A 26,882-nucleotide genomic window follows, 5' to 3' on the forward strand; every position below is an offset into this window, starting at 1 on the left:
TTGATTTTTGACCCAGTTTATTGTGAATTCCAACTGTAACAAGACAACATTTAGGAGAACTCACAGCAGGATCAGAGCACCATCTTTAACATGATGGGCACAAAGGACACTTGGAGGCTACAAACTAAAGTTTAAGGCCACTCCATATTTTCTTTGTTCCTTGAGGTTCTGCAGAGGCTGAGGCTCTTCGGAGACAATGAAGGATCACATCATAATTTCTTACAATTGATACTGGGCACACGTTGAATGAAAGAATGAATGGCTTCACACATATGAGGACATCTTTTTAAATTTTATCAGTTTTTCAGAAAAGTGTATTAATACCACCATAACTGACATCACAAATGTTTTGGGTTCACCAACATAGGTCATCTTTATCTCCTGTTTTCACACCAGCCTCTCTAAAATGATTGACCAACATGTTGGCATGCTTCTAATTCAGCACAATTACACAAGACTGAACATTGAATGAAACTTTGTGTCTTAATGGTCCTTTGGTGAGCAGTTTATTTCCATTACAGAAGACCTCTCAGTCAGATTGCCTGTTACAGGGTAAAAGCTGTGGTAAACAACAGCTAGATGGCGGTGTGAGGCAGTGTTTGTAACAAAACCCACTCCCCTCTTCCCCCACAATACACCCATCTGGCCATCTCCTGTACACGTTCCTTATTCTGTCACCTTCTGTCTTCCCCATTACGCCTTCTGTTTCTATTCCTCCCTCCTCTACTACCTCCATCTCTGACTCCCCCTCCACATTGCCACAGCTTTGCTCCGTTCTTTACAGACTGGCCACAGCCTGTGTATCTCCTCCAGAGGTTAGGAGCTGCATCAGGCTTCCTGAAGCTGGCCGGTTCTCCCCTGTGGCCCAGCCGAAGAACATCCTGCACCCAAACAAAAAGAGAAGCACTGTTCAGGAGGTTTACTCACACAGACAAAGCAATAAAACGCCAAATTAGGGTTAAGCTTTTTGGTAAAAAAAAAAAAAAAAAAAAAAAAAATCCAAGAAGAAAAATAGTAACATTTCCATAAAGACAATTCTAGACACTTTGGTATACAAAGCCAACTGTATTTGATGCTATATTAGCAGTATGTTTAGATATAAGAATGGTAAAAGGCTTGTATTTGTATTGCACCTTTGTAGGGTTCTACAACCCCCCAAGGCACTTTACAACACAATCTGTCATCCACCCATTCACACGCTGGTGAAAATGAGCTACAATGTAGCCACAGCTGCCCTGGGGCACAATGGTGGAAGCAAGACTGCCAAGCACTGGTGCCATCAGTCCCTTCGATCACCGCCAGCAGGCAAAGCGGGTTAAGTGTCTTGCCCCAAAGACACAACAGCAGCATTCTCTGACACCGGGATTGAACCTACAACCTTCTGATTACTAGACAACCCGCTGTACCTCATGAGCTACTGCTGCCAATAACATGACTGATTGTGACATATTTACATATTTTAGCCATAATTCTCAGGCTGTTTAAATGGATTTACGTGCAAACATCTTTCATTATGAATGGATTGGAGATCACATCAGAAACTATGACTTTAAACTTGAGTTTCTCTTTTTTCTGTGTTATTTCAGTCCAGGGATAGACTGATATACTGGTCGGCTGATATATCTGGCCAATATTTACTTTTTATATATATATATATATATATATATATATATATATATATATATATATATATATATATATATATATATATATCTCAGCATCAGCCAATATACCTCTTTAGAAGAGCTCATTTAAAAACAGGCCCACCTGTGGGCAGCATAGGACTTCTGCTGAATTCTATTTAAATGTATATTTATGTTCCAGAAAAGAAATCTGCTTGATAAATGCTTCGTCTTCGTCTTCCTCCGCTTATCCGGGTCCGGGTCGCGGGGGCAGCATCCCAACTAGGGAGCTCCAGGCCGTCCTCTCCCCGGCCTTGTCCACCAGCTCCTCCGGCAGGACCCCAAGGCGTTCCCGGACCAGATTGGAGATGTAACCTCTCCAACGTGTCCTGGGTCGACCCGGGGGCCTTCTGCCGGCAGGACATGCCCGAATCACCTCCCCGGGGAGGCGTCCAGGAGGCATCCTGGCCAGATGCCCAAACAACCTCAACTGGCTCCTTTCGATCCGGAGGAGCAGCGGTTCTACTCCGAGTCCCTCCCGAATGTCCGAGCTCCTCACCCTATCTCTAAGGCTGAGCCCGGCCACCCTACGGAGGAAACTCATTTCGGCCGCTTGTATCCGCGATCTCGTTCTTTCGGTCATTACCCAAAGCTCATGACCATAGGTGAGGATTGGGACGTAGATCGACCGGTAAATCGAGAGCCTGGCTTTCTGGCTCAGCTCCCTCTTCCCCACGACAGATCGGCTCAGCGTCCGCATCACTGCAGACGCCGAACCAATCCGCCTGTCGATCTCCCGATCCCTCCTCCCCTCACTCGTGAACAAGACCCCAAGATACTTAAACTCCTCCACTTGAGGTAGGACCTCTCCCCCGACCCGGAGGTGGCAAGCCACCCTTTTCCGGTCGAGAACCATGGTCTCAGATTTGGAGGTGCTGATCCTCATCCCAGCCGCTTCACATTCGGCCGCGAACCTACCCAGCAAGAGCTGAAGGTCAGAGCTGGATGAAGCTAGGAGGACCACATCATCCGCAAAAAGCAGAGACGAGATTCTCCTGCCACCAAACTCGACACACTCCACACCACGGCTGCGTCTAGAAATTCTGTCCATAAAAGTGATGAACAGAACCGGTGACAAAGGGCAGCCCTGGCGGAGTCCAACCCTCACTGGGAACAGGTCCCACTTACTACCGGCTATGCGGACCAAACTCACGCTCCTCTGGTAAAGGGACTGAATGGCCCTTAACAGAAAGCCACCCACCCCATACTCCTGGAGCGTCCCCCACAGGGTGCCCCTGGGGACACGGTCATAAGCCTTCTCCAAATCCACAAAGCACATGTGGATTGGTTGGGCAAACTCCCATGCCCCCTCCATCACCCTTGCAAGGGTATAGAGCTGGTCCACAGTTCCACGGCCAGGACGAAAACCACATTGCTCCTCCTCTATCTGAGATTCAACTATCGATCGGACCCTCCTCTCCAGTACCTTGGAGTAGACCTTTCCAGGGAGGCTGAGGAGTGTGATCCCCCTATAGTTGGAACACACCCTCAGGTCACCCTTCTTAAAGATGGGGACCACCACCCCGGTCTGCCACTCCCTAGGAATTGCCCCCGATGACCACGCAATGTTGTAGAGACGTGTCAACCATGACAGCCCTACAACATCCATAGCCTTGAGATACCCAGGACGAACCTCATCCGCTCCCGGGGCTCCGCCGCTGTGTAGTGGTTTGACTACCTCAGCAACTTCTGCCCCCGAGATCGGACAGTCCATCCCCAGGCCTCCCAGCTCTGGTTCCTCCTCGGAATGCGCATTGGTGGGATTGAGGAGCTCCTCAAAGTATTCCTTCCACCGTCCGACTATAGCCTCAGTTGACGTCAGCAGCTCCCCATCCCCACTGTAAACAGTGTGAGCGAGTTGCTGCCTTCCTCTCCTGAGGCGCCGGACAGTTTGCCAGAACCTCTTTGGAGCCGATCGATAGTCTTTCTCCATGGCCTCACCAAACTCCTCCCACGCCCGAGATTTTGCCTCGGCAACTGCCACTGCTGCACCCCGCTTGGCTATCCGGTACCTGTCTGCTGCCTCCGGAGACCCACAGACCAGCCACGCCCTGTAGGCCTCCTTCTTCAGCCTGACGGCTCCCCGAACCTCTGGTGTCCACCAGCGGGTACGGGAGTTGCCACCACGACTGGCACCGGCCACCTTACGACCACAGCTAGCAACAGCCGCCTCGACAATCGCAGAGTGGAACAAGGCCCACTCGGACTCAATGTCCCACCCGATTCGCATTGCACCGGACCCTTCATGTTCCTCCTGCGGGTGGTGGGTCCACAGTTGGACGAGCCCATGTATCCGGTTCGGGCTGGGCCCGGCCACCAGGCGCTCGCTCACGGGCCCCAACCCCAGGCCTGGCTCCAGGGTGGGACCCCGGTAACCCTCCGGGCCGGGTACTCCGACTCTTCGTTTTAACCGCCATGAAAGATCCTTCGAACCGTTCTTTGTCTCACCCTTCACCTAAGACCAATTTGTCATGGGAGACCCTACCAGGGGCACTAAGTGCCCCAGACAACATAGCTCCTGGGATCATTAGGGCACTCAAACTCCTCCACCACGATAAGGTGACGGTTCAAGGAGGAGTTGATAAATGCTCTAAAAGTTTATCAACAGTCATTTTTTTATTTTCCCATTTTGTATAATTAATACTTGGTTTGTTTCGTAATTTGTTTGATCAACTTTGATTAAATGTTTTATTTCAACATTGAGCAGTTCACAAACATCAGATTAAGGACTTGGTTAATTCAGAGTTCAACAACTGACTTAGGTTCAGAGATGTTATGCATCAGTTGCTATTAGTGACATTTAACATGCACTCAAAAATATGAGAGGGTGCTCGCTGCAGAACTACAAAGGCGGAGCTGCACCATAAGGTGGAGTTGCACCAGAGTCAGCCCCGCCCATTCACGCAAACTCAGCCTAGCCCACTGACTTCCGTTTTTGTTTTTCAACTTTATCGCAAACTAACCTGACTCTCATGAATTACGGCTGTTACTAGTTTACAGTCGTTAATGCTATGTTCTGTGCTCCAATTAAACAAGATAAATATAACTTGCTACATGACAAAGTCTGAATATATCCCGAAAGGAAAAGGTTTCTTTTAGCGAATATCTGCCCACAGCCGCTCCAACAAAAGTCCTGTACAACAACATTTGACATTATTATGTGAGTTCTGGTAGTCCAGTGGCGAGATTGTTTGACTTAAGTTTTGCTTTCCCCTCAGCTGATGCTGGTTCGGTTCTCGGTGGGGTCGGCAACAATCTATTTTGCCAGCTGAAACATTTAATTTGTTCATATTTTAGTTGTAATGTTCATTTTCAGCAAAATATTTATGTCTCTACAAGTTCTTTGAATTTGGTCGTTCCTAAACAGCATTTTAGTTGAAACTCTGCTCACAAATGGACTCACACTGGCTAAATAAACGAATGAATAAATAAAAAAACACATTAGTCATTATATGTTAAACGGCATACCAATAAATTGTTGTAAACATAGTACTGGCAAGTGTAGCTAGAAATGAGGAAAAGGGGTTATAGAATATTTACACTACTGGGAGGCAAACCTGCGCAAAACTGCATGTCAACCTGACACCATAACCACTACACCACCACATCTTATAATACTTGTGTGGCGTTGCATGTTATTGTGCCATCCAGTGTGTCTTTGTAGACGGGATGTATGATTTTTCTGGCGGTGTCTCAGTAGAAGTCATTTCAGAAATAATTTGTCAGAAAATTCACAGAATATCCAGATTTGAGAACCAAGACCAGACCCGCTTCGGGGGAGGAGACCAAATTGAAGCTGAGATGGGAAGAAACTGCATGAATGAGGCCAAAAATGGCTTTGGCGTGTTTCGTATGAGGAAATGACAATATAACATGATTAAAAGTTCCAAAAGTTAGATTTTTAATTATATGGAACCTTTACAAAAACTGTTCAATTCACTTCTCAACTCCGTCCCCAATCCTGCATTTTTTAGCTATAACACCCTCTTTGGTTCCAGAATGCTATAAAGTCTGACAACTGGAAGGAATTGGACTGACTCTGATAGAATGGGCGGGGCTGATTCTGGAATGGGTGGGGCTGACTCTGGTGCAGCTCCACCTTCTGGTGCAGCTCCGCCTTTGTGGTTCTGCAGCGAGCACCACTTGAAAAATATTGGCTGTACATATGAACCATCGGTTGACCAGCACCTCTACAGATCACTGGTATTGGCTATAGAAAACCCCATATCAGTCAGTCTAATAAATATGACACATGCTGTCTGATTCAGGTTAAAAAGAAAACAACCTCATATGAGATAAAAGATCTTAAATTAGTAAAAGCTGTCAAGTATTTGGGAAAAAAGTGTGAGTGGAAAGTTAAAAAAAAAAAAAAAAAAAAAGATAAATCTCTTCATTCATAAAGTTGACTTCCATTTCAGCCTCCAGACCATCATCAGAGATAATCAAAGTGCAACACTTATTGTTCTTTTAGAGGGATTAACAGATGAGCTACACTCAAACCTGCATTAAAAATGTCTATTGTGTTATGGTGACCTAATATTTCAAAGGCCATCCTGATTTTACTAAAGATGATAAATCTGTGACCAAGCATCACAAGAGACCCATAAAGCCTCATCTAAATAATGTCATAAATAATTCCATAAATAATGCAAATGAGATGTTGTATTCTGTGCTTGTGTGGACTTAGTTTTGAGCTGAATAATATTTATTCTGGTGTTTCAGATAACTACTGAAAACGATACATATTTCTGTGATGAAAAGCATCAAAGTGGAGCTAATGATTATGAGGATGGTGGTGATGGCATGAGTCTAAATAAATCAAAGAGCCTGCAGGATGGACGCGGAACTATCTGAAAGAAATTGAATTTCCCTGCCCATGGCTGCATCGATGAGAGAGAGTATAAATCAGCCATAGAAGGCCATGCTGTAGAGTCAGCAGGGGGCCGTTGTGATCAAAGGCAGGAGGAACCACAACAACATCAGAGGATGAAAGACACTTGCTATCAGGCTCTCAGATCTACAAAATTCAAGTAAAATACTTATTTGTAGTTTAAGTTGGTCTCTTAATGTCCACTGCTCTGGTAATGTAGATTTTATGCTTTTAATTAAATTTTCAGTCAACAAAAAGAATAAACCATTCTCATTTAACTGCATTAATATCCCCGTTAATTCACAATGAAATAAAGATTATAAACATCATCAGTGGATGTTAACTGGATAACAATTAAAGCTGCTATAGCGAATGTACAGAACAAGATTTAGGTTTTAAATGCAAACACAGTCACAGAACGCTCATCCTTCCCCTTGGGTGTCTTCCCTATGGTGTTTCTGCTGGAACCGAAAACCTGTGATGCTGAAGGAAACAAGATTTTGCTAAACACCACTCAGTGTTTTCTAGGTCCAAACGTCTTTAGTTACCCATGACTTCAAATGGTGTTTTTCTTTTTGAGACTTTGGTGGTTTGTCCTAAAGTCGAAGTGGTAGTAGCCGGCTGGCTATCCTTATATTATTGAGTAGAGAACCTCTCACACCAGTGGTGTTTTGTTGCTAAATAAGTGAGTGTGTTATTAATTGAGGACCCAGGGAAGGGTGAAAGTGAGGTGGTTCGGCGAGAACAACCAGATGGTCCTAAAGTTGCTTTTAGTTCAAAATGTGTTATTGGCAGAGGTTTATAAACAAATACGAGAGAGACACTTTGTTCTTTTATCTCTACAATATATTTATAGCTATACTATGTTAGAACATTGATAATAGGCATGAAAAAAGGTCTTAAGCCAATTTGTTTTCTAAATTTGCCATTGTAGTTTGAAGAGTTGTATTTGAAAAACAATTTAACTCATTCACGTCCATTTACGACTCACCATATGTGGTAATTTTAAATACAACCGCTCGCTGCCATTGACGACTAAAGACATCAAACGCTATTCTTAACAGGGCAGGCTTGGGAACAAGCTTGCGCATCTTGACAGTAAACATCACGCCTCTAAAGTTGATTTTCACAAGCAGAATATCCATGAATTAGGAGATTGTTTTAGGATGCTGCTATGTCTAAAGCAAGGCGCAAACCGGAAAAACTTCTGCTGCTCACACTTCGACAACAGATTGTGAAAGAACAGAAGAAGCTAGAAACACGCTGCTTATTCCTGAAGTAAAAAGCAAGTCTTTCTTTTGGTAGTTTGGGGTTTCCATGGTCATAGATAATATTCTAGGACTCTTCAAAAAAATGGTAAAAATGAACAAAAGCGCTGGCAGTCAGGAGCTTTCTGACCAGATAACAGCTGGCAGTTAATGAGTTAATAAGAATTGCCCAACAACATGCAAAGTTTGTCACATTTGATACTAAAGTAATCAATGATCTGAATAAACCAGTGCAACAGACAAAAAACTGCATTATATAACAATTTCAGAGCCTTAAAGGGAACGTGAAAGGAAGTATGGTTTTTGCTTCATTACTCACTGTGCAATGTAGTCCAGCGGTGTCCATGAGCTGAAGTCTGCGTTAGGCATGAACTTCCTGTTCATTGGCGTATCCAAGGTAACGCTGCCAAATGAAGCAAGATAACGGTCGGGGTGAGTGGCTGCGTCAGAGCAGCAGAGGGGAAAACAGAAGAAACACTGCAGCCTCTCCACACAAACAACCACAAATAAGATGTTTTATCTTTATAAATTACCGTATTTTCACGACCATAGGGCGCACCGTGTTATAGGGCGCAGCTTCAGTTACGGGTGTCTTTTTGGTATTTAACACATACAAAAAGCGCACCGGGTTACAGGGCGCGGGCACGGTAAAACGTACCGGTAAAACATCTGTGCGGGCTGGGACTCGGAACGTATCAGTGCAAACCAGACATTGCGAAAATTATAAACAGCCAAAAGCATGCTTCACTTTACTGGTCTAGTCCTGGTTCAGACCTGGTTTAGAGCGCACGTGCACTTCCTCATTGCGTGCGTCGACGGCTCGTGCTCTTTTAATGTGCTCGACACACGGGAGGCAACTTCGCCTCTCCTCCATTCATTTTCAATGAGACATGCGCGACAAAGCGATAATCGCAGGTCTCCCTCCTACTAAAGCCGGGCGTACACCGGGAGTGCTGCAGGAGGACACAGGGATGGATGAGGAAAACGAAATAAAGAAAGTAAATCTGTGTTTTGTGATCAGTTTAATTTGACATGAACACGACAATGTTCATTTCAATGTGAGTAAAAAGTGTGTAGAAATAAAAACGAACAGCGTGTGTTATTAGGGAAATAGTGGGCGAGCGTGTTGATGCATGACTGCGCATGCGCCGAGAGCGGTTCTTTTACTTTTTGGGTCGCAGCTGCTTGCAGTGCCACCTCAAGCGCTGATGCGCTGTGTTGAAGTTCAGAATGTGTTTACCGGTAGTTGGTGGATTTAACTACATAAACTTTCCACATGAACAAAATCATATGTGTGTTATTAATAGGCCTAAGAAAATAGTGTGATTTGAATTGTGTTTCATTAACCCTCTGGGGTCCATGGATGCGTATCCGCGTCTTTCGAACAGGCCTGATTTGGGATGTTGTATCAGCAAGACTCCGCCTCCCTGAGTTTCGGTTTCAATTCAGCTTTAAAAAGGAGATCATAAACTACACCCCAGTTTTTAAATTTTGTTAATAGGCAACGTAAAAGCGGAATTATACTAAACTAAAAAAACAACCCATTTTTAGACAATCTGACAACTTGTCAAAACAACAGTTTAGTAATCCGTGAGAGGGAATGTGCTTGTGAACATAAACCCCCCCACAAAAACATGAGATCCTTGTGCTGTTGGTGGAAGTCTCACATATTCAATTGATAAAAAGTATCATTATGTAGCTGAGAGAGAGAGGAAGTCTGCACGAGGAAAGGAGTGGTGCGAACGGAGTAACAACAAACAATTAGACAGATGTTGATGGTAAACTTCATATTTTGGAGCGATCCGGACAGATATATTGTCTCTGCAGTTTAGTAGGCTTTTATTAGGCTTTAATAAAGGATGATGACAAGGATAAATGTCCACCAGGCAGTTCAGATAGTACGGCTGTTATTTGAACTGGAAGCAGAGGAAGTGGACGGAGACTCACAGCCGGAGTCTGAGGCAAATAGCGAGGATGATGATGATGTGGCAAATCCACAGGTCTGTCTTCGCTCACATCCGCACGTTCACGCCACGCCCCTTGTCTTCTACTACGTTCGCGTCTCACAACAACACAATAGGCGCACCGCACCATAGGGCGCGGTGTACATTTTGGAGAAAATTCAAAACTTTTAGGTGCGCCTTATGGTCGTGAAAATACGGTAAATGAAAATAAAGTATTTTAATGAAAACAAAAATAAAAAAAGAACATATGGTGAGAAGACAGTTTGTTCTAGTAGAAATCATCTCTAAAGCATCAGAATATTGAAAACCTTTTCAAAAATGCTTAAAGGAGTGGTTGATTTGTTTAATCAATACATTTGCAGCAGTCTCTAGTAGGAATTAATGCCTTGTAAGTTGTTAAAGGGAAAAAATACACCAGTGCAAATTTATCTCCACAAATACAAGCCTGGAGGAGTTTCTGCTGAGTGGTGGTGTTGCTAATGTTAACGGTTAACTTCTACCAGTCGAGATGTTCCAAGCTGTTTCCTGGACTCTAAACCCACAGCCTTCCCCATCTTGAGTCGAGATGGGTGAGTCCATGAATGTTGAGTGACAGTATGACGTAGATCTATGTATTATGTCCCCGGCTCTCTAGGAGAGATGAGGAGGGGGGTAATAAAATTGGTGTGTGGGTTAAACAATAACAGAGTCCAGTGTCGCTTATAAAACAAGAGTTTATTACAAAAAATGAGGGAATATTTACAAAGGATCTTAACAATACTATATACAAAAACAAATGAAGCTACATTCAAAAAGGAGATACGAAAAACGCCACCCCAGAAGGGGGTGGGAGTTTAACAACTGAGAATATAAGTATATAAATACAAAAGGGGAGATCCGAGGTCAAAAGTCTAAAGCCGGTCCGAAGTCAAATTACCAATGAGTCTAATCCTAAATCCAAATCCAAAAAACGAGACAAATACCAAAGTCTAGTGAGCGAACCAAATATTATCTACAGAGCAACTGAGGAGAAGAGAATAGCATAAACTGTTACTAGTCTACACTACCCTTGGACCTTCTCACTGAACTGGAGGCTGGGAGCAGCTTTTAACAGCTGCCAAGTGCTCATCACTGAGTGGAAACAGCTGGGCACCGGAAGACAAGCAAGCCATAAACCACTGAGGCCATCTTGTGGCCGAAAAGGGGCACGGCACGTAACATATGAGGATTTTCTAATCCTAGCATTTCATCGTCTGTTTTCTATCAGAAGCTAATGCAGAAGATAGGTGTAGGAGACAGTTTTCATGTCCAGCCTGCATGAAAAACTCTGACTGATTATAATCAGAATTAATCATTAAAAATGTTTTTCAGTGTTCCACACCTTTAAGATTGAGCAGGAAATTCACACTATTAAAAATGTGTGGTTTAATTGTTTATTCAATACATTTGCAGTGTTCTCTAGTGTAAATCAATGCCTTATAAACAGTGTTGGGAACGTTACTTTTAAAAAGTAATTAGTTTTAGTTACTGATTACTTTGTCAAAAAAGTAACTCAGTTACTTACCGAGTTACAAGATTATAAAAGTAACCAATTACCGAGAAAAATAACTACTTAATTTTTTCATTAAAGAATACAAGAAAAATGGGTTCCCCTCTTAATTAAACTTACTTAATCTACTATAAATTACTACAATAGTAAAATATAATTGACTAATGACTGGAACATAATAAAATGTATGTCCAAATGTTTTTAATAAACCTGAATAATTTAAATAAATTAGCACTTAAAAGAATGAACTACTAACATGAACATTACACTAATCTAGACTATTAAAAGGTCACTGTGTGATATTTAGCAAGACCCCATACAGCTAAAATTTTAAGTTGCAAATAGAAATACCTGTAAAGGTTCATGAGCCTTTAAATGGTCTCTCAGTCTAGTTGAATTACAGAAATAAATGCAATTTTGCACAGTATTTTAATTTTCCCAGCTTCACATAATTGTGTGTTTTTAGTAGCATTTCTGTTGCTGGTAATCTAGTAAAGGTTAAATAAATAAATAAATAAAATAAATATGCTAAAAAAATGACACTAGAAGAGGCACAAATCTGATGGAGGACTTACATTTACTAACTTGGGTCAGACCCAAACACAGAAGAGCTGAAGCTGGGTGGTAAACACACACAGGTAGTTCTGATAACACCTGAGCTCCATGACGTCTGAGACTGATGCATCAGTGTTACAGCGGGACTAAAGACATGATCAGAAACAGGTTACAGCTGGATGATCTAGGAAGGCAGAAGATTGTGACGTCTGAGCAAGAACAGGTGAGCGGACCTTCGGGAAGTCCCGCTGTCACTAAGAAGGCTGATCCACATCTGGAGCCGTAGAGTATTCATCACGTCTTCCTCGTTCTTTGCAAGCCGTAACGCTTGGATGAAAACATCTGCCTCTTTAGCTCATGATCAGCTGATGACAGCTTCAACACACCACGCTGCTTAACGCATGCATTTTCTTATGAGTAACAGAAATGACGTTTTGATAAAAGACCGTATTTAATTAGTAACTCGGTTATTTTAAACTGCGTTATTCCCATCACTGCGCTCTGTTGTGTCTACAGCAGGCAGTGACTGAGACGGTGAGAACACTGAGGGTCGCCGCCCACCCGGCCAATCATCATCGTGTTTGTAAGTGCGTTACCGACACCTCTCTCTCCCTGGCTGCAGCTGAATTGTGGCAGTCAGAAAGTACATAGTAACGCACAACCTTCCGTCCCCAGTAACGGTAATGGTGTTGCAACAGTGGGAAAAGTAATTAATTACATTATTCCATTACCTAAAAAAGAACGCAGTTAGTAATGCCGTTATACTTAAACGTTGTTACTCCCAACACTGCTTATGAATAATAAAAAAAGGTAAAGTCACTATGAACACCACACTACCCGCTCTCTCCTCACTGCAAATAAAATAAAAAAAAGACTTAAGAGTTAAGATGGATGTGATCATTAATGCAAATTCAGTGTGACATCATGGTGTGAGGATTTTCAAATCCTAGCATTTCACCATCTATTTCCTGTCAGACGTTAACGCAGGAGATAAGTGTAAGACTGTTTCATGTTCAGCCTACATTAAAAACTCAGTGACCGATTATAATCAGAAATAATTTAAAATAGTTTTTCAATCAAGCACGCCTTTAAAAGAAATTTAACTGAGGATGTTAGTAAGTACATTTTATTTATATAGCACTTATCACAAAAAGAGAATCACAAAGTGTTTCACAAAGAATAAAAATAACAAACTACCCATAAAGTCATAAAATCATAACAATCTTAAAAATAAAACTGCTAAATATCATAAAATGTTGGGCTGCAGCCGCAACAAGAAATGCAAGTCATGGCTAATGTTAACCAGATGTGACAGGATTGAAGAGACTGAGTGTGTGCGGCCTCATGCTGAAGTAACATCTAGCCAAAGAGAGCGCAGGAACCAGATCCACCCCTGAATACACTCGTCTCATGATGACTGTGCAAAAAGTGGTTCATGCTGTGTGTTTAAACCAATTACGCACACAATTAAAGACCTGTGGGAGGCATTTGGCATCCCTAATCATCTTTTATTTCTTCACCAAGATTACACACACACACACACACACACAACAGAAAAATATGCATATGATTAATTTTCCTGCACAGCAGCATTGATCCTCAGCTGTGTGCATCACTCTTGGATTTAGAGATCAAAATGAGTACACAATGTGCTCCAACTAGAAAATTTTATGTAACCCACATAAAATGGGTGTGCCTCTTTAAGAGATTTTAGAGGCAGAAGAGACTGACTGCCTCCCAACCAAACACAGTGTAGCTATTACTTCAGCTGAACCAGTAGTGTCATTAGTTCCCCTGCAACCTAGCCCCCCTGCAACTGAATCCCTTGTAGGAGACGAACCTGAGGGCTTAACTCAGGGTGTATGTAATGATGACCACATCGAACATGAAAACTTACCCGATTTAGCCAACTCACCTGAAACAGGCAGTTTGCTCGTGTTGGACTCAGTTACCGAGCTCCCACAGAGTTCAGCTCGGCAGGAGTCCGAGGAAACTGCTCCAACTAATGAGATGAACTCTGATGCAGCATGTGATGGACTGAGCGGTGTGAGAAGAGTGGTTACTTCTCAGCCTGAACCCTTGCACATTCATCAGGAAGTATGTCCCGATGATGAACCACCTATTTGTCGCTCTCAAAGAGTGCATGCAGAACCCAAAAGATTGCAGTATTCACAGCTTGGAAATCCTTTGATGATGGTGGTGAATTCCCTTTTCCGTGGCCTTAGTGAAGCTTTGGCAATTACTTTGAATGGATCTGAGGACAAGATTGGCAACTGTGCTGGAGTTGTTGAAGCTGTTGTTGGGGTCCTGCCCTCATGAGAAAATTACTACGCAGTATTTTCTCCAAAAGACTGTGCCATCTACGCCCTGAAGCGTAGACAAATAAGGCATATTGAGATCAGCGCCAGCAGGGACTCCATGTCCCATGATTCCCTGCAGCCGGCAGCAGCTTGATGATGTCATCACGCGATGCCAAGTCTGACCGGCCCCTACAGAGAGCTGCCTGCTGGACGAGTCTATAAAGTTAAGGCGCAGAGCGGAAATCTTCCTCTTCCTGTCCAGTTCATCTGGTGAAAGGAGACCCCCCCCCCCCCCCCCCGCCTCTGCTCGTACCACTCCGGACAGCGTGTGCTGAGGCCTAGCTGCTGAGATCCACGGACCGGCGCCATCTGATCTGCTCAGCCCGAACACGGAGGGATGCCTTGTGTTCGTTCATTCAAGATTTTTTTTCCTTTTTCCTCTCTTTCTCTCCCGCTTCTCTAATAGTCCGAAACAAGCGGTCGACCACGTGACTGCTTTAAATTAACAAACGGTTTCTCTCTTCCGTACTAAAAACGCCAATGAATCATCTCAAAGTAAGCTTCGTTCCTTTTATTGTTTAATATCCAAGTTTGTTTATGCTGTGGCCAGGCTGACAGACTGTTTAGATATGTACTTTGCCTTTATGACTGATCTGTTGTTTTTTTTTTTTCTTGATCTTTGTGGAGCGATTTGAAGTGTTTTGATTAAGTTTACTGTGAACGTGTGCTCACACACACCCAGTTCGATCCTTTGGTCAGCCAAACAAAGGATCCGCCATTTTGTTTCAAAACTCCCTCCATTTTGGTAATCAGCCTATCTCTGCCTGATTACATCATCAAGCAGCCTCACCATTGCTGGATCACATAACCGCCTCATCCCACCGGTCTGATTAGATTGTTATTTCACATTATCCATGCTTTCGTTCTTTTTTAAACACAGAAACAGTTTTGTTTACCTGTTTGTAGCTACAGTTTCGCCGACAGCTGCCGGCTTCTTCAGGCTGACAGCCTGTAGCTACAAACAGGTAAACAAAACTGTTTCTGTGTTTAAAAAAGAACGAAAGCATGGATTTAGAAAGACACAGCAAGAACGCACCTAAGAATTTCACATTATCATTCCATGGTTTCATTGCTTGTTGTTTGTTTGATAAAATCAGTTGGTTGATATTGATTGGCTAGCACTTTGAAGGAGCTGAAGTGGTTATATTAGTTAATAAATGTTATTGCCAATTAAGTATTGTCTCAAGTGAATTTGTCTGTGTTGGATAGAATATGACCACTGCTCATTAAAAGAATTTTATGAACATTAGACAGATTGATAGAGGTTTGGATTCATTTTTCCCCTATTAAAGGGGTGGTGCCCCGAGGTATATCCACGGATATCCTAATTACGTAATAAATCGGTAAATATTTCCATATTTACGAATTTTATTGATGAATCCAAAAAGTAAGTAAAGCTTACAAATTATTTGTTGGCTAATAACCACAACACTGTGTGATGTAGTGCTAAACTGAGAATGCCCAGGGACGGGCATATCATCAAGAGGGGAGGGTGTAACCCACATAAAATGGGTGTGCCTCTTTAAGAGATTTTAGAGGCAGAAGAGACTGACTGCCTCCCAACCAATCACAGCACATAAACTCTGTGAAATAACCAACTGGAACGCAGCCCCGGCGTCTCGTCCCGCCCATTAACGGCACTGCTGAGTAAAGTCTCCGAGTCGGGTGTCGCGCGGCTGGGAGGAGTGCCGTGATGTTCCAGACCGTTAAAACAACAAGAATGGGAAAAACAAGCCTGAAAAAACAAAATCGTTTTTTGTGTTGAAAAAGAAGAGTGAAAAGGTTAGACTGAGAAGTGGCCATTTTATTTTATTTTACTTAAAGCTAGCTAACCTGCTCTAGCTAACTTTTCATCTGAAGTTCATCCTGGTTGCTTTCAACGGCAAGGTAAAACTTGTTCATATACTGTTTGGTTATCACGTTCACCGTGAAAGTTCATTATTTTGTAATTGCAAAGTGGAAAACATGTTAGGTTTAGAACTCCCCGTGGGTGATTTGAGAGCTGCCTCACCGTGCAGTCCAGCCTGTTAAGCACTGGCATCATTGAGCGAATCTTATGTCCAGTTGTTTCAATATGTTTGCACTTTATTGTTAAAAAAGGGCTTATTTTGAATATTTGTATTAACAGTGGATACATTGAAATGTTTGGTATTATCTTTCGGAAATAAAGAGGGTTTGTTTTTGATTTCTACAGAGTTTGGATAACAATTTATGCAAATGCATAAATTATTTAAAGCAAAAGTGGTTAAGTCGGAGTTTAAAATTATCTTTTGATGTCAAAAGGGATATCTACACATTTTATGATTGTAAACAATATGGATGATATTGGCATTGTTTCTTTGATCCTGTCTATTGACAGGTCAGGTTTTCTTTGTGCATGACGGAGTGTTCCAGGAGCGGATTCCTCCGATGATTTGATAACGAGCCTTCCCACCCGGACGTAGAGACATTCCCATTCGTTCCATTGTGGAATGTGTGCTGCACCCAGCAGTGCGGTAGGAAGTATCCATCATACCTTCACACGTGGCTGGATACTCTTATGACTATTGACTGACCTTTTATTTTGTTGACAAATATACGTTGAACTGCTCAAAACACAGATGTGTAGGGAAAAACCCCTCATGTGACTGGTACTTAAACATGCTGAATTCAAATGGGAATTGAAATTAAGTAACCTGACTTTAAGAAACAGGATATAGATCAACAGGGTGCACCAAGTGATTTGAATATTGTAGGTAACTGTTTTTGGTGTATTGAGTGTTTTTTTATTTATTTATTTTTTCCATTATTGTTAAACTGTGTTAACAACTCAATTCAGTTACTAAAATTTGGGTTGTTTAGAAAAAAAAATCATCTTCTAGTTTTTGAGTCTGATTAAAACACACAACTGTGCTCCTATGGCCGAACCTACTGGTCCATCATCATAATAGGTAAATACAGAGATGTTACATTAACTTTCTTCAAATTTAAAGTACAGTTTGAATAAAAAAAAAACTTTACTACCCTTATTTAAAATACTCTCAAACTAGTTAATTTTCATAAATAAGATAAAAAGTGTGAATAGCTTTTATACAGATGAAAAACTATTTAACTTGCAGGTTTTTATGGATTTTTTTTACTAGATTTCCAAAGAAAACCTTTTTAATTTAAAAATGTCCACAGCACTGTACATCTGTTCTCTGTACAGTAATTTCAGTACTTACGGTAAGATAGCAACAGCTGCAGCATCTGGTGGCATCCCACTGTTTTTGGCTGCCAGACTCTGACACAGCTGGTGGACGGCAGCTTTGGCCATGCCATATCCCATCATGCCTAGAGGTAATAGATGAAACTTTATTTTCTTGTCACTTGAAAGATATTCAGTCTGCAATGACTACATTGTTACAACTGGATTGTTGCTTCATGTTACATTTTTGCTAAACATAGCTGTGGAATGGTCTGCAGGGTCTGATTTATTTTATTTTTAATGACAGTCTTGTGGGAGAATGGAAAAAGCTAGTAACACGCCAATTCTTCCTGATGCAAGAAGTGAGTCTACTCTTTCTTCTGGTAGTTTGTGTTTACATGATCATAGAACACAATTTTCTGTGACTCTTGAAAAATCCGTAAAATGCTCTAAAACGCTGGCAGTCAGGGGCTTTCTGTTCAGAACTTGGCTGGCAGTTAATTAGTTAATAAATCTGGTATTTAAGATTTTTCCTACATTAAACACTGCAGATGTAGTGTGAAACCCTCACAATGTAAGGAACCCTAAAGCTACAATTGTAGTGATGTAAAATAAAGATTTTAGGTAGAATTATGCCTTTCCAAGCCGAACACATTTATTTTTTTAAACAAACTAAAACTGTAATTTAAACTGAATAGCTTTTGATTTTCAACATCTGAAAAAGCCAAGTGCCTCGACTCCCAACATTAAAGACAGGAATGCCAGGCGTCTGCTGCCCCTTTTAACCATCTCATGACAGGATTACCACACATGGACCAATAGGAACAAGAGGCGGGGGCAGGAACAGCTTTTCCTTCCCTCCTAACCAAAGAAAAAAATCTGAACCAATTAAAAAAAAAAGTCAACGGTACAGAACATGTGTCTGTTTTCATGCACCAATCTGCTCCATCACCAACAGATTAGTCTACAGGATCAGACACATGACCTTCAGTACCTGCTAGAGCCGTCTGCATCCATCAGTCTTTGCAACATGGCCTAGACTCACTGAAACCCTCTTTTTGATCAACAGCTTGTGTGCATAATGTTAACGGTGAAAAGGCAAACTTCAGACCTTAAAACTAAGATCATTAAAGCACGACTTTACGCAGGGTTCTGATTTTATGTAAACATCAAAGTCCTAACGAGAATCCTGAAAATGAGAAATAAAAATAAAGAATTTCACATAAAATAAAAAACTTAAAGAGAAAGTTTACTTGTGTTTTTAATGCATTTGGAGTGCTCATATTTTAAATGAATGCCTTGTGCGACAATCACTAAGGGAAAAAGCTCTGATGCTCCCGTTTCAGGCACTAGAGGTTAGCCAGAGGAGAGGTAAGCAACAAGACAAGCAGGAGTTGGCTTCTTATTTTACTGAAATGTGAGCCACCAACACCGGCGAACTCTGATGGTGGCTAGAGTCCTTAGCCGAAACATGTTAGGTAAAAAATATTTTTTACTATGCTGTTTAAAAAATAAATAGATTATGGTTGCACACAGAACGAATGAACATAGAAAATCACTTACCCCCAGGACTAGCCATAAGCTATTATTGTAACCTTCAACCACTAAAAACAACATACTGAATATTACATTGATGTTAGGGATGCACGTTTACCAAAATGTCTTTATCCGGCTAACGACGCCTCTTAACAGTTAATAGCCAGTTAACCGGAAACCAAACACCTCCCACCCCCCAACGCACACAAACATTTGCCCCCGCTCTATAATTAACGCTTTTTCCTTCTACTCTTTTTAATATAATTCTGAAACACAAACAAAGTCCCACACTCATTACATTTATGAACAAAAAGTAAAGAGAGAGTGGAATGACAGCTGGAATGCCCATCAGACTCAGAACTTGCTGCGCAGCGGACCGTCTGGCAACAAATATAAAGCACTGCTTGTGATTGCATGCTAATAAGCACATTCTGGAGGCCACGGTAAAAAAATATAGATTAAAAAAAACATTTCTTACATAGAACAAAATAATTACACTTGACATTTCTTTATTTTACTAGACAAATTAGGATTTATACACAAGGAGCTTCCCGGCACACTAGAAGAAAAAGAAAATATCATTTCTATAGCGCCTCTCAAGATAAAAATCACGAGGCGCTTCACAAAAACAAAAAATTTAAAAATATAAAAAAACATTTAGAAAATGTTTAATATATTTAAAATGAGCGAAAATAGGCAATTGTGATTTTTAAAAAATGTTAAGAAAGAGAGTGAATAGGAAAGAGGGAAATCAGTGGATCCTGAGGAAGGTGGAATAGGTGGGGAGAGCAGAATAAAGAGAGAGTGGTGAAGATGGTCATACAAAAGCCAGCTTGAACAAGTGAGTCTTCAGCTGCCTTTTAAAGGAGACCACTGAGTCCACTGATCTCAGGCTCAGGGGGAGAGAGTTCCAGAGTCTGGGGGCCACAGCAGCAAATAATCTGTCACCTTTGGTCTTTAGCCTGGTGCTGCACAACCAGTAGGCTTTGGTCACTGGACCTCAGGGACCTGCTGGGGGTGTAGGGACTAAGAAGATCACCAATGTAAGATGGTGCTTGTCCATGTAAGACCCTATAGACCAGAACCAGGATCTTGAAATGAACCCTGAAGTTCACACTAGGGCTGGGCAATAAATGGAAAATGTATCATTATCGAAATTTCTGACTCTTATCATTTCCCATGTCAATAAATTTGATAATACAAAAATGAAAAGATCTGTGTAGGTTGGCAACGTTCATGTCCCATCAAGAAGCTGTACCACATTGAGTCACGTAAAAATGTGACTCAACGCGATGCATGTGACAGCCCCATCTAGTGGACAACTTTTGTTTCTGCGCATACCAGTAGTTATCGTCCATTTATTGTTACCGAGGAGAAATCCTCAATATATTGTGATATTAATTTTAGGCCATGTCGTCCAGCTCTACGGCACACTGACCTTTTGCTGGTCTCGGTTCAGTTTGCTGCGCCATGTTCTGTCAGGCTCAGCGCTTTGATGTGAGGGTTAGTGTGTTCCAACAGTTAATTAACTAAGAATAAACTGCTCCAACGCTGCATTGCTGTTAACCGCTTCGTGTTTGAGCACATTTGTCTGGTCATGTGATGAGCTCATTTCTTCTTCTGCGGTCACACAGTAAACATTTGATAGTGGCGCTCTTACGCCCTCGGGTTGCACAAAATATATTGTACCCAGTCCAGCAGAAGGAATAGAAGACGGGAAAAACTAGTTTACCTGGTTACAACATTAACGGCAATTAACCCTTTTAACCGGGTAACCACATACATCCCTAATTGATGTTATTGTGTACCAGGATAATGCCAGTACCAGTTAAACTGAGGAGGTATTCACTCTTACTGCAGAGGGGATGAATGATCTATGGTAGCGTTCTGTAAATAGGAGTAGAATGCTATTTTAACGTTTAGCATACATGTTAAAGTCAGAATGACTGATCATTTTGAAAAATAAGTATCAGTGTTTCCCTTACATAGACGTAGCCGTGGCGGCCCGCCACGGCTGAAACCCCAGCGCCACGCCTACAAGATCCCAAGTTTTATTGATTTTGTTATTTATTTTTTTGCGCAGTTTCCCGAAGAAGCAGCGGGAACTACTCTGTTGTTGCTTGTGATCACAGCCAGCAGGCAGTAAGGAGGAGGAGGCAGGGCAGGGTGGTTACAGCTAGGGATGAGTACGGATAAAGCATTTTTGACGAAAACGAGCATGAAACGAGTAATACTTGTAAATATCTGTAATCGTGCTGAAGGAAAATCCTCAATGGGTAACAGACTGTCTTCACACTCTGTGTTCGGCCAGCTGCTCTCAGTCCAGGGTGTACCCTGCCTGACTGCCCATTGACCGCTGGAGTTAGGCACCAGCCCCCCACCCCCCACCCCCACCCTACGTGGACAAGCGGGTTCAGAAAATGGATGGATGGACGGACATTTTCATGCAACAAATATGCTCCAAGCCTTTGCGATTTATTCTAAGACAACTTTAGAACCTGTAAATGGATAGAAAAACACAAGATAAAATGTCTCTGTTAAATCTTTATCTGTTCAAAGCAAAAGGCCCAGACTCTTAATCTCAATAAACAGAGATTGAAGTTGAAGCACGTAATTTACTCAGGATGGTTAAAAGCAGAAAAGTCGTTTATAACTGAAGATGATCATTTGGAGAAATAACCACAAAAACAACTGGTTTCAAACAAGTGAGCAATATTTATGAAAGGATAGTTTACAAAGGGTTCCTCATTAAAAAAAAGAAAAAAAATAGTGATTTCAATGACCAAGATGCCGATATTAAAAACACAAGGTTTGTTTACTTTTGAAATTGTTTTTCCTCTGATATTATTCTTTCCATTCCAATATCCTTTTTCCTGTGGAGATTTCTTTGCCACCCAGTGGGCAAGTCTCCGAACCCGTGTCTCCCTCTCTGTTCAAAGCTAAATTCAAGATGAAAGAGCTGCATATTTTAGAGAATAATCATGATAAATGGAAAAACTCAGAGCGGTCTTCTCTGCCCTTACATTTTCTGTGGGGCTGACCTCCATTTTAAATATTAAATCCAGCCAAAAACAGATAATTCATATAATTTTCAAAATTTACCCAGGCTTGCTTCCCTCTAAATTTTTTTCGGAACTTGTAAAATTGTTTTTTGATGGACAGCTGTGAAAGTTATTTTCTTTAAACCTGTGTCATTTATTAGGTGTATGGTGTTTCAGGATTTATCAGCCTACTCATTCATTCACATTTAATTAGCTAAAAACAGTGAAAGTTAATCAAATTAGCCTTTTAATCTGCCCCCCCCCCCCCACACACACACACACACACACATACACACACACACACACACACACACACACACACACACACACACACACACAGATTAACTAAGTGTAAGTGGCAATACCTTGTATTTTTCTTTAGTTTTCCATATTAAAATGACAAATTTAAATAAATAGATTCTGACTAAAAGATGCCTCAATCTGTTTCACAGCTTGTGTCCATGTGACCTAAAACTGCTGAGTCATTTTCATCCTGAGCCAGCAGCCAATAAACGACTCAGCTCTGTGTGGACTGCTGATCCACAGATTTGTGTGTTTTAGACCTCAGCCTGTCACATGTCTGCTCTAACCGCATGACCCCAGACTAAAGCTTTAGTGACACCAACACAGAATTACCATGCTCACTTTAAAACAGAATTATCATGCTCACTTTAAAGTTAAATTGAAGAAACAGTCACACAAATAAAAATATTTCAGAAAATCTTAGTCTTGCAAACCAGTTTTCCTTTTGATTTGACCTTTTTTTTTTTGTTAAAGTGCAAGTAACACCTAAATTAAGTTTTTTTTTTGCTGGTAACCTGTATAGATGAGTGTCTAATGGTGCTGTAGACATGTGTACTCATTAGTTTGGCAGTTTAGTGCAACTTAATTTAAATGTAATATTTGAGTCCCAAACCGTAATTACATCTCCATCTTCAGGTTAAAACTCTGCTCCACATTTATGTAGAACCAGTTGTGGCTGATGGCTGAGCTGAAAAACGTGACGTTGTCAGCTAATTACTACGTGGCTGCACTGCACTGGTCTCCAGGTGAGGCAGCCACACCTCCACCTGGCTCAGCCACTTACATGCCGATTGACCCACGCTGGCAGTCCGAGCCACTTGCCTCCTTGAAAAAAATGCCCTCCTCCCCTTTTTCATCTATGATCGCAGTTAACAGGAAATCCTCCAGAATGCTGCAGAATCTGTGCATGCTCTTCTCCTGAGGTAAGTCCACTGTGAGTGTGTGCTTGCGTGCACGTGAGAGTGTGTACGTGCTCGTTAAGAGCTTGTTTTTAGACAGCGAAACTCAGACAGCGCACACGGTGTGTTGACGGGGGTACCGTCTATCACTGCCTCTGTGCCGCTCTCTCTCTCTCTGCCAGGTGACGCTTCTTTTAGAAGTGTTTTCCTAAACGGAAGTGTGGATGAAATAAATCTCCACCCATGCCTTGACTCTCACTTTATAAGAGCATCGTACTACAAAAGAGGATTGAGGCCACTGAAAAAAAACGAAGGCAATTCAATATTTTCCTGAAATGGTTGAGTGCTAGTAAAATAAACATGTTTAAATGGACTATAAGGAAGTTTGACAGCCAAAACATGTATAGAAATAATAAATTTCTTCTTCATACATTCTCCTGCAATGCCCTGGTCTTGTAGAATGAGCCCTGGCATTTTTACTGTGATTGCCTGTTTTTCTGTAAAATCACAGAAAAAAAGAGAGCTGCTCGGGTCGAGCAGGCTGCTTCATGCTCGTTCACGCTCAGGCATAGCCCGTAGCATTTGCTATCCATAGCTTTAAAAAAAAAGGTAAAATGGCCTGTATTTGATATAGCGCCTTCTAGAGTCCTAGAACCCCCCAAGGCGCTTTTACAACACAATCAGTGATTCTCCCATTCACACACACATTCACACACTGGTGGGGATGAGCTACGATGTAGCCACAGCTGCCCTGGGGCGCACTGACAGAGGCGAGGCTGCCGAGAACAGGCGCCACCAGTCCCTCCGACCACCACCAGCAGGCAAGGGGGGTTAAGTGTCTTGCCCAAGGACACAACGACAGCGACAGACTGAGCGGGGCTCGAACCTGCAACCTTGCGATTACGGGGCAAGCACTTAACTCCTGTGCCACCGTCGCCCCACCGTCGTTAGCAGCAGAGAGAGAGGCAGTGCCAACTCAGCGACTTTGTTGCTGTTCCTAACGCCTAGTGACAAACTTAGCTACATTTCTGAGGACCCTTAGCTCCTTTCTGGAGAACTTTCTTCTAGATATTTCCTGCAAATTAGCAAAAAAATTGCCATTTTCGCTCCGAACCATTCTTTGGATTGACGTTGTTTCAGCTGTCATCAAGGATATAAATGTTACAGATACAATGAACGTCACTGGCACTTTAGCTCACCTAGTAAGATGTCTGATTCTCATGTAGAAGACCTGGGTTCATTCCATGTGAGTACATAGTTTATTTGAAATGTCTCTTTTACATTAATGGTATATTTTTTGGTATATTAATGGTATTTTTTACAGAAATAAGACGCCCAAATTTTTATCTGAGACTCGCCGAAAGGCATTGAATTCACAGATAAAAAAGATGTGGGTTCAACTTTCATTTTGGAACAATTTTTCAAGCAAGGGAATGGCATGATCTAAGCATGCAGGAGGACTGACCCATCATAAACCTTTGTTGGCTGTGCTGAAGAGAAAGGTACAGAACCAAATTAATTAATTAATTAGCTACGTGTTCTCCTGTCCTCTGGGCCACACACACACACACACAAACATAACATTCGGCCGGCCGACAAGAAAGTGCAGCTGCAGAGACAGAGGCACATTATTTTTATTAATTTGCTGTGTTCTCCTGTCCTCCTTGCCACACACACACACGGGACTGTGTCAGCTGTTATTTTCGTTAAGGAGTGTGCACGTACAGCATGGCGCCTCGTGCACGAGCCTACTATTGAAGCTGCAGTTACGCTTTTGGCCTGAGGGGGCAATCGCGAGTATAAAAATTCAAAAGTCCGAAAAGTCCCTTTAAATAAAATACTGAATTTAAGTCAGGTTTCTTATGTTCTTTATTGAAAGTAGTTCATTGAGGAATAGCACAAAATGGCCAGCGCTGCCCTTAAAAAATATTTTCAACATTTAAAATGAATAATTTTCAATAATTATCAATACCAATAAACATGCATTATTTTTATCTATATGCTTTTTGTCCATATCGTCCAGGCCTAATCTGTAGGCCAACAGACCTCATCAACTCTTCATGTCTCCTTTGTTTTGTTTCTAGGAATCATCAGAAATACTTTATTGATCCTGGGGGAAATAAATAAATGTCTCCTCTAACTGATGTGTAATTCTGTTGCCTGGTCTAGCCCCCCCATATCTCTGACGTGACGTGACACAGACACACACAAATCAGATCATCAGTGAAATCATGCCTCACCTCCGGTGCCGGACTGGGCGGCTTTCGCTCCAGATAAAGTCAACAGTCCTCCAGATTTTAGGTGCTGAGCAGCAAGGTGGCTGGAGATGGTGGACGTCCACACGCTTTGTTTCCACATCAAATCTGTGTTTTTGTAGAAATCTGAAAAAGATGAGAATTATTTTATAGATATAGAAAAAAACAACATTAACATCCTAGTAAAAATACAGATTTATGGCACAGTCCAACCTCTCACACATCATAAACAGTCACATCTGTTTATATGGGAAATTTTGAATTTGCAGTCTTTTGACAGAAAATCATTAGAAAGTGGAGGCAGTCAATTAAAATGACCCATGTTATTTTACTGGAAAAGGCAGAATTTACAGTCCTGCCAGATATAAATGAAATATGAATGGTTTCTTAGATCGTAATAAAACTTTCAGCAGGCCTGACTTCAAATAAATTCATGGTTATAATTTTCAGAGAACACAGAAATATTTCACCAACTAAACACATTTATCTTAACCGAGACAAACTAAAGAAGTTTTGGCTGATTATTAGTTTAAACAAACAAAAGTGTTAAACTCTGACCTTTGGAACTACAGTTTCCTCCCGCCCAGCCGCCTGCCACACACAAGATAGCATCAACCTTCTGTTCCCCCAGCAACTGGGCCACATCTGCCGTCACCTGCAGAAAAAGAGACAATCACCACTGAGGCTTTTTCTGTGAAGCTGCAGGGCTCCTCCAACAGCAGCTGAATTACTTAAATGTCAGCAACTGCTGGAGACAATCCTTTCAGAAAAACAATTACAAGAGAAGATATTCGGAAACATCTATCACAACAGCCTGTGATAAATACAGTGGTGGTTTTTTTGGGGTTGTTTTTGTTTTGTTTGTTTTTTTGGCAGGGGGGATGATAATCTGGTGACAAATTTGTTATAATTAGTTTTTGTTATATAAAACATCTCGTATATGAACGCAACATTACACCAACCTTGTAAACGTAAATATAAATGTAAAAACTCGATTTAAAATTAATTAAATTGCCAGTACACATTAGATATTAGATTTATATTGAATATTAGACTAGCTTACTGACTGTAACAGCACAACACGGTGCCGTTCTAACACCTGAAACTCACCTGCCCAGCCTGCTCGGTGAAAGAGTCGCACAACTTCACTATCACGTTTTCGTTTGCCTCCTCATTAGCAGCCATATCGATGCTGGCGACCCACTGCCCCACAAACACACAACAACCAGTTAGCATAACATTCAGCCTGTTAGCGTGAGGCTAACGCTAGCCGCACTCACTCACCCATCCTTTGGATTTGAAATACTGAACACACTTGGAGCCCAGAGCGCCTTTCCCACCGTACACGATAACCCGATTAGAAGCCATGCTGATACCCTGCGTGTAACACTCACTCAGCTGAGGATCGGTGGTACAGCTGCAGCTGAGATATATATAGAGAAGAGAAGGGAGGAG

The 26,882-nt window shown here is 41.8% G+C and overlaps 1 protein-coding gene across 1 annotated transcript; it reads right to left on the minus strand.

The window, feature by feature from the left end:
- qdpra (quinoid dihydropteridine reductase a) lies at nucleotides 1-26,882 on the minus strand. The gene is made up of 7 exons (XM_015951110.3): nucleotides 26,712-26,882; nucleotides 26,538-26,630; nucleotides 25,986-26,082; nucleotides 25,413-25,553; nucleotides 17,431-17,539; nucleotides 8,140-8,223; nucleotides 1-881 (listed from the first exon to the last, which is right to left on the minus strand). The coding sequence occupies exons 1-7, from the start codon at nucleotides 26,793-26,795 to the stop codon at nucleotides 779-781; spliced, it is 711 nt and encodes a 236-aa protein (XP_015806596.1). The 5' UTR covers nucleotides 26,796-26,882; the 3' UTR covers nucleotides 1-778.

This window comes from Nothobranchius furzeri, chromosome 1 (assembly GCF_043380555.1).
Source record: "Nothobranchius furzeri strain GRZ-AD chromosome 1, NfurGRZ-RIMD1, whole genome shotgun sequence".
Classification (NCBI taxonomy): domain Eukaryota; kingdom Metazoa; phylum Chordata; class Actinopteri; order Cyprinodontiformes; family Nothobranchiidae; genus Nothobranchius; species Nothobranchius furzeri.

Excerpts from the sequence above, each read along its gene's own strand:
- qdpra (XM_015951110.3), bottom strand. The coding sequence starts at position 26,795 with ATGGCTTCTAATCGGGTTATCGTGTACGGTGGGAAAGGCGCTCTGGGC. Across the intron at positions 17,540-25,412 it reads CGCCCAGTCCGGCACCGGAG|GCATGATGGGATATGGCATG; the intron begins GTGAGGCATGAT and ends TATTACCTCTAG. Across the intron at positions 8,224-17,430 it reads GCAGCTGTTGCTATCTTACC|CGTTACCTTGGATACGCCAA; the intron begins GTAAGTACTGAA and ends TTCATTTGGCAG.